The 7,871-nt window shown below is 33.5% G+C and overlaps 2 protein-coding genes across 2 annotated transcripts; both read left to right on the top strand.

Annotated features, from left to right (window-relative positions):
- The first annotated feature begins 362 nt into the window (after nucleotides 1-362).
- On the top strand, nucleotides 363-4,195 carry LOC124922521 (integrin-linked protein kinase 1-like). The gene is made up of 12 exons (XM_047463253.1): nucleotides 363-965; nucleotides 1,365-1,439; nucleotides 1,519-1,623; nucleotides 1,708-1,793; nucleotides 2,172-2,292; nucleotides 2,462-2,541; nucleotides 2,634-2,696; nucleotides 2,797-2,918; nucleotides 3,290-3,375; nucleotides 3,474-3,598; nucleotides 3,761-3,883; nucleotides 3,989-4,195. The coding sequence occupies exons 1-12, from the start codon at nucleotides 549-551 to the stop codon at nucleotides 3,993-3,995; spliced, it is 1,410 nt and encodes a 469-aa protein (XP_047319209.1). The 5' UTR covers nucleotides 363-548; the 3' UTR covers nucleotides 3,996-4,195.
- A 1,183-nt stretch (nucleotides 4,196-5,378) lies between these two features.
- On the top strand, nucleotides 5,379-7,349 carry LOC124922520 (acyl-coenzyme A thioesterase 2, chloroplastic-like). Its single transcript, XM_047463252.1, has 4 exons — nucleotides 5,379-5,974; nucleotides 6,063-6,710; nucleotides 6,787-6,915; nucleotides 7,000-7,349. Exons 1-4 carry the CDS (start codon nucleotides 5,447-5,449, stop codon nucleotides 7,150-7,152), a joined length of 1,458 nt encoding a protein of 485 aa, XP_047319208.1. The 5' UTR covers nucleotides 5,379-5,446; the 3' UTR covers nucleotides 7,153-7,349.
- Nucleotides 7,350-7,871: the final 522 nt, after the last annotated feature.

Raw genomic sequence — 7,871 nt, 5'->3', positions numbered from 1 at the left:
AGATTGTTTATATTTAATTATTTGGAATGTAGCTAGATCTTTCTCTTATTATTTATTTATTCCAATAAAAATAATGCAAATTGGGAATGGTAATTAATCTTCTAATTAAAACACCCCTAATTATTTTCTAATTTTAAAACTTATAAAGATTAAATATTTTAAATTTCTACTACAACTATCTTAACAAAATTTTCAAATCAATGATATAATTTTATTATTATCTAAAATAAATAAGTTTTTAAAAGGAATATTTTTCATTGTTAATTCATGTTCACATGTCAATGATATGAAAGAGTCACCTATTTAATTCTGAAATACAAATATATATAATTAGCCATTGATTGCATCACAATCACTTTTCTCTCTGTTTTTCATCTCCATTTTGTTGGTTTCCGTATCAATTTCTCTTCATTATCATCCGATGATGAGATCTTCAACGAGCTCACAATCCAATTTATGATTTCAATCGCGGTGAATTCCTTCATGAACAATTTGAATTTGAATTTGAATGTGAGGAAGAGGAGTTAGTACATTGAAATAAACCGATAATGGAGTTAGCTGCGCAGTTGAAGCGGGGAATCTCGCGGCAATTCTCCACAGGTTCGATGAGTTTGAGTCGAAAATTCAGTTTCAACAGGCAGAATTCTCTCGATCCACGGCGAAACAACATGCGGTTTAGTTTTGGAAGGCAGTCGTCTCTCGATCCAATCCGTAGGAATCTAGGCGATGATGAACTCTCGGTGCCGGAGAATCTCGACTCAACGATGCAACTGTTGTTCATGGCCTGTCGAGGGGATGTGAGAGGGGTTCAGGATTTGCTTGACGATGGTATTGATGTTAATAGCATTGATTTGGATGGACGAACAGCTTTGCATATTGCTGCCTGTGAAGGCCATGTCGAGGTTACCAAGCTTCTGCTTAGCCGAAGAGCCAATATTGATGCTCGGGATCGCTGGGGAAGTACGGTATGCACTTCTTAATATGTATGTTGCTAATTTTATTGTATATTCTTTTAAATGAATAGGCCTCAAAATGTTAGAAGAATCGGTTCAAGTATCGTGAAATTCATCATCAAAACCATGAATACTTCGAGTGCAATCATCACGAATGAACCAATACATAAGTCTTATGTTTAGTTCATTGTAATGTTGTTATGTATGCTAATTATACCCCAGAGTTGGGTTATCATCTATGAAGAAATTGTGAATATCCTTATTGATGTTCTCATTGGTCACACAATCGGCTGTTCTAACAATTCTTGGTGCCATTTGGTAGAGATGTTCTTCATTGATGTTCTCATTCTGCTTCCTTTAAGTTATACTTGCATTTGTTTACCTGATGTGGTAACTTTGTTTGATTTATAGGCGGCTGCAGATGCTAAACACTATGGGAACATGGAGGTTTACAGCGTTCTGAAAGCCCGAGGAGCGAAAACTCCAGTAATTCATCTAGTACACATTATTTTATGTTGAGAGGCTTCTATGATTATGGACTTACAAAAAATCTCCATTTTTTCAGAAAATAAGTAAGACACCCATGGCTGTTGCAAATCCTAAAGAGGTTCCAGAATATGAGCTCAATCCACTTGAACTTCAGGTTCGAAAAAGTGATGGGATCACCAAGGTATTTCTTCTTGTTTTTCTTTTTCTTAGATAGATTCATTTCTACAACTGGATACGATGATATTATTCTTCCATCTTTTAACAGGGTGCATATCAAGTAGCTAAATGGAATGGCACAAAAGTTGCAGTCAAGATATTTGATAAGGACAGTTATTCCGATCCCGAAAGCATGTAAGGCCACATATTTTCTTTCATTCAATTAAAATGGAATTCGACTAGAATCAAGATTGATCCTGTCATAGATTTAGATGCTGCTAAAGGTTAAACCAGAGTTGGTTTTGGATTACAATCTTAAGTGATTACAAAATATTTAGATAATACTTGTTTCTAGAGTATTACAGTTATGATATACCATATTAAAGGCAAAATTGACATTATTTGATTAAAGTGATTTTGAGAATAATTGGATTATGAACTTAATGCTTTATAGCTTGCTTCTTTCTAACATTCTTAATATGTATCAGTATGCAGTAATTGATAACTAGACATGTAATACTTGATATGTTCTTGTGAAATTTATATATCTAATACTTGATCCTAACCACACAGAAATGCTTTCAAACACGAATTGATGTTATTTGAGAAGGTTCGACATCCTAATGTAGTTCAGTTTGTTGGTGCCGTCACACAAAACATGCCAATGATGATCGTTTCAGAATATCACCCAAAAGTAAGTTTTTTTTTTTGTGTTTCCAATGTTTCCTCAACTTTAAACAGTTGGTTTTTGAACATCACTTCCCATTTCCAGACTTGTTTTCTGCCTCTATTTATTTATTTAGTTTCATTATCTTTATTGGATTCTAGAAGGAGTTCACTTTTAATCTATGGCTACTTTTCAGGGTGACCTAAGAAGCTATCTTCACAAGAAAGGGCGCTTATCTCCATCAAAGGCCTTAAGATTTGCTCTTGATATTGCCAGGCATGTATATTCTTGCATAAATGAATCTTTTACAGTTGTTCAATTCTTCACCTGACACCATACCTTCGATCTATTTTGTTTTCTACTAACAGAGGGATGAATTGCCTGCACCAATGCAAGCCAGAACCAATAATCCACTGTGATATTAGGCCAAAGTAATTCAACTAACTCAATGCTAGACATTCGTTTCATGACTTCTGAGATGTATTCCTGTTACTTTTGGATGTTTTTAATTGTTTAAATGTAAGGTGTCAGAAATATTTTGCTGGACTCTGGAGGTCAATTAAAGGTAGCAGGATTTGGGTCAATAAGATTATCTAAAATATCAAACGACAGGGCAAAGATATTGCAGCCCGAGGTTCAAATTGATCGTTCAAGTGAGTTGGTAGACATTTTATACTTTTGAGTACAATATTTCTTCAAATAGTTAACCTCTTGAATGGATTTGGAAGTGAAGCTAAGTATTTTTTGGATAGGTTTCTGTTTGTTCTATGACCTCCTTTTCCACTTCAGTAGTTTACATGTTCTTCTAATAGGATTTTGAATTCATTACTTCATGAATTTGTATTTCTCAACCACTCAAATGTTTTAGGGTCATTATGACAACACTGCAGCACTTTTTATTTATATTTTCAAGTAATGCAACAATATGATCTACAAACAAGAATTCTAAACAATTCACCAGATATGTGCTTTGGAGATAATGTTTTTCTACTTTTAACAAAGGTTTGTGAACTTATAATTGTAGATTTATATCTGGCTCCCGAAATCTATAAGGATGAGATATTTGACAGAAGTGTGGATGTGTACTCTTTTGGTCTTGTTATGTATGAGGTATTACTGTATTTTTATTTCCCCAAGGATAAGTGATATACCAACTGTAGTAAACTTGCATTTCTCATACCTTAATTATTATTTTCGACTGAATTCAGATGCTGGAAGGAGTTCAACCATTACACCCCAAGACACCTGAAGATGCTGCAAAATCACTGTGTTTAGAGGGAAATAGACCATTGTTGAAGATAAGATCTAAAACTTCCCCTTACGATTTAAAATTGTAAGTAATTGTCCTGCCTGTTGCTTTTTTTGTTATGAGAATAAATCCCGGTCTATGAACATATCACACTATTTAGAGTTCCCATTTTTTGTATTTAATAGTTTCCTAATGCATGAAATATGTGTATGCAACTTTGATATATAAATTATCCTGCATGAATAGGTTGATTGAGGAATGTTGGGATCCCAATCCGGTTATAAGACCAACATTTTTGGAGATTATCACAAGGCTGGACAGAATTGTTCTCAGTGGCTCTAAAAATGGATGGTGGAAAAAGCTTTCATGGTATTGTGCTTCTGCTTTTTCTTCTGTTTACAAATTACTGATAACTTTGTAGCGACCCGTAGATGATCACGAAAAAAAACTCAATTTCCGAATTTTTTTCCACAGGATATAAGAGAAGAAGAGGGGCTTTCTGAATTCTTGGATTGTTAATGTTGTTCATGATAATGAATAGTATAATGAGTGGAGTTGAAAGAAAGAATAATAAATTTGTATTCAAATGGAAGTATGTAACTGTATTGTAATTGTTCCTTTTGTGTGATGAGGTGCAAATCTTGCACTTATAAATAAATGCAGAGTTATTATTTCCGTACAGTTTTATTTTCAAACTTTTTAAATATTATTTTCGTTTAATTAGTATTGGGAAATTCTAGAGGTCAATATTTATATATTAAAATTATTTTAAATATATTTTTATAATATAAATAATTTAGTAAATTATATTAAATAAACAAAATTGATATTATAAATTTATGAGTTTTTTTTTTTAAATTTTAGTAAAGATAAATTTTGAAATTATCACAATATTATGAATAAATAATATTTTTTTTTATATTATGAACTTATGACTTTTTTTAATATTAGTAAAGATAAATTTTGTATTGTTCAAAGTTAAGGTTAGTTAAGATCAGCCATTATAATCATTGTGTGTTTTTCATTTTGAAATAGACTTGTTTGAGATTAGTTTTTTTTGTCCGTTGACTCGCGATTGATATTTTTATTCCTAACCTCTTGTTCAGATTCTGCCCAAAAATAGGTCCGGTAATTTTGGACTCTACACGAAAACACGATCTGAACACGAAAAAATTAGGTTATGTTCATGTATTTTTTGTTTGGGTCAAAATCGGGTCAGCCTGTTTAACCTGATAAATAAACTGTCAAAATCGGGGCGACCTAACATGACACAAAATGAACCCGATAATCCGTTTACAAGTTTTTTTTGTTGAGTTTTGTGTTATTCATCACTCACTTATTTTCTTTTGTAAATTTTTTATAAGTGAATTTGTGATTTAACTTTATTTTAATTTTATATTGATATTATTTTAATTTAAAACAGAGAGACGTGAATTAATTACATTGTGTTTGGTTCGAATTGAGTTAGGTAATCAGATCAAACGGGTTAGGTTCGAGTCAATCACAAATAAACAGGTCATATTCAAGTTAAAGATTTTGACCTAAATTACTAAATATGCCAGATTCATATTATGTTATAATTGTTCAAACTGTTAACTTAACTATTCAAACCCGCCAACCTGGAACTGACTGTAATTGACCTTCCCTAACCGAAATAATAAATAACACTATTTAATATATAACTTTTAAAATATTTAGAGGAATGATAGGGATCACGACTTTGGGAGCGACTCGTACAGCGAAAAGTGACCTCGCTGTTATACGAAAGTGACTTATACAACAGCGATGTCACTTTCATATAACTCCCCCAAAGTCGTGCTCCTGGTCATTTTTCAAATATTTATATTAGGGCCAATCCATATTAACAAACAGCTTCTTGGAAAGAGTAGACGTGGATGGTATCTTCTTCACAATTCTCTTCTGCTCAAAACCATGAATCGACGTTTCAGATCTGCCATAATCGCTCCCTTGTCTTCCACTCGTAACTGTAATCTCAAGGGATTCTGGAATAGTTATAAATTCATGAAACGTAAGCTACGTGATCCGTTCATCAGATCGTTTTCATCCAGTGGTCCAGACGATGAACATTCCACGAGGTTAGATTCATCTGATTCTGCAATTCCGGTTGTTTCAATGTTAGAAACTTCCCAACCAATAGATGCAGGATCTTCCATACGTAAGCCAATAAGTTTATGGCCAGGTATGTATCATTCACCTGTAACAAATGCATTGTGGGAAGCTAGATCTAGCATTTTCGAAAGATTAACAGATTTTCCTACTAATGCTCCTCCACAAAGTGAATTAATCACCAAATCCCCATCCGAAAGTAGAACAACTATACTGTATAAATTTTCATCGGATTTCATTCTTAGAGAGCAATATAGAAATCCTTGGAATGAGATAAGAATGGGTAAATTGCTGGAAGATCTTGATGCCCTAGCTGGAACCATTTCTTTTAAGGTAAATTAAGATAGATTGTTTGATAATCTATTGTAACTATGATTTTTTTACTGTATTTCTCAATGCTGCTCCATTGTTAATCAATCAGCATTGCAGTGACAACGATAGCACAACCAGGCCATTAGTGCTAGTTACAGCTTCAGTTGATAAAATGGTTCTGAAGAAACCAATTCAAATCGACAATGATGTGAAAATAGTTGGGGCAGTTACATGGGTTGGAAGATCTTCGCTGGAAATCCAACTCGAAGTGACTCAATCCTCATCAGATTTAGATTCTGATTCGATTGCTCTAATAGCAAACTTTACATTTGTTGCTCGTGATAAGATAACTGGAAAATCAGCTCCTGTGAATAAGATATCGCCTGAGACTGAAAATGAAAAGAGGGTTTGGGAAGAAGCTGAAGAAAGGAATAAAATGAGGAAACAAAAGAGAGGACTGCAATTTCCCATGAAGGAGATAGAAGAGAAAGAAGCTTTGAGGCTGAATGAATTATTAGCCGAAGGTCGAGTCTTTTGTGACATGCCTGCTTTAGCAGACAGAGACAGTATCCTCATTAAGGATACATGTCTACAGAATGCGTTCTTTTGCCAACCGCAACAAAGGAACATACATGGTAGGATTTTCGGAGGTTTCTTAATGAGAAGAGCGTTTGAATTAGCCTATTCAACTGCTTATACTTTCGCTGGTAGTGAACCATCCTTTGTTGAAGTTGATCATGTTGATTTCTTGAGACCAGTAAGTTTCAGCAATTTGTTCTATCCAGATTTTTTTGTTCGGGTTAATGAATTCGTTTTTGTTTTGTTTCATACAGGTGGATGTGGGAAATTTCCTTAGGTTGAAGTCGTGTGTTTTGTTTACAGAACTTGAGAACCCGTTGCATCCTTTGATTAACATAGAAGTTGTTGCTCATGTCTCACAGCCAGAATTCAGGAGAAGTGAGGTAAGGAATGTTCTTATATTGCATTTAGGCTTTGAACTGGAACCATAACTGAAAATTGTTCTTTTTGTTAATGGCATAACACAGGTATCGAATAAGTTCTATTTTACGTTTAGTGTTCGTCCAGAGGCGGTGCAAAAAGGAGTGAAGATTAGAAATGTTGTTCCTGGTAATGAAGAGGAAGCAAAGCGGGTAATTGAACGTATGGATGCTGAGAATCAGTATCACATCTCAAAATAGTTTCGTCAATTCGAAAACCAGCTTTCGATTGGGCAAAGGTGACAATTTTTGGCTTTTAGAACTTGGGTATTTACAATTCCTTGAGCTTAAGCTAGTAATTGCTTTCATGGTTTATGCAATTCTAAGCCTTTGGATGAGAAGAAAATGGATAACTTTTAAGAAAATGGTGAAATTCCATTAATATATTTCTTGATTGATTCCTTATTAATATTATAACTACTTGGTACAAAAGAGGATAACTAATGAGCTAAACCAAACTGAAATAATTTTAATCCTATCATAGAATAAACAAATTTTGACCGGTTCACAATTTCCTGTACCAAGACGACCAAAACCCTAAACCGAAACCGAGTTTTTGACAAAAGAGGATAACTTGTGTTTTTCCATTTTTCAATTTTGGTTAAAAGTTTTCTTATTTGTCAGGACTATATCAAGACATGATTATAGGACAAAACTATTCCTAAACTATTCTAATATGTATAACTTGAGCTAAAACATGATAAGATGAACCAATAAAACCGGGTTCAAATTCAAATTTGGGCAATTAGAGGAATCTAACTCAATGGTTACTTTCAAATCGAGTTTAGAATAAGATTACATTGTCAATCCGAACAATCGCACAAGAATTATAAGGGCAAACACTTGAATATGTAGAAGAAATATTTAAATCAAGAACCTGTATTACATCACTCTTCATCTGTTGTCCCATTATTTTCTTA

Source organism: Impatiens glandulifera, chromosome 1 (assembly GCF_907164915.1).
Source record: "Impatiens glandulifera chromosome 1, dImpGla2.1, whole genome shotgun sequence".
NCBI lineage: Eukaryota > Viridiplantae > Streptophyta > Magnoliopsida > Ericales > Balsaminaceae > Impatiens > Impatiens glandulifera.
Note: the sequence above shows the minus strand (reverse complement) of the source record. Positions and strands in the feature narration are given on the sequence as shown.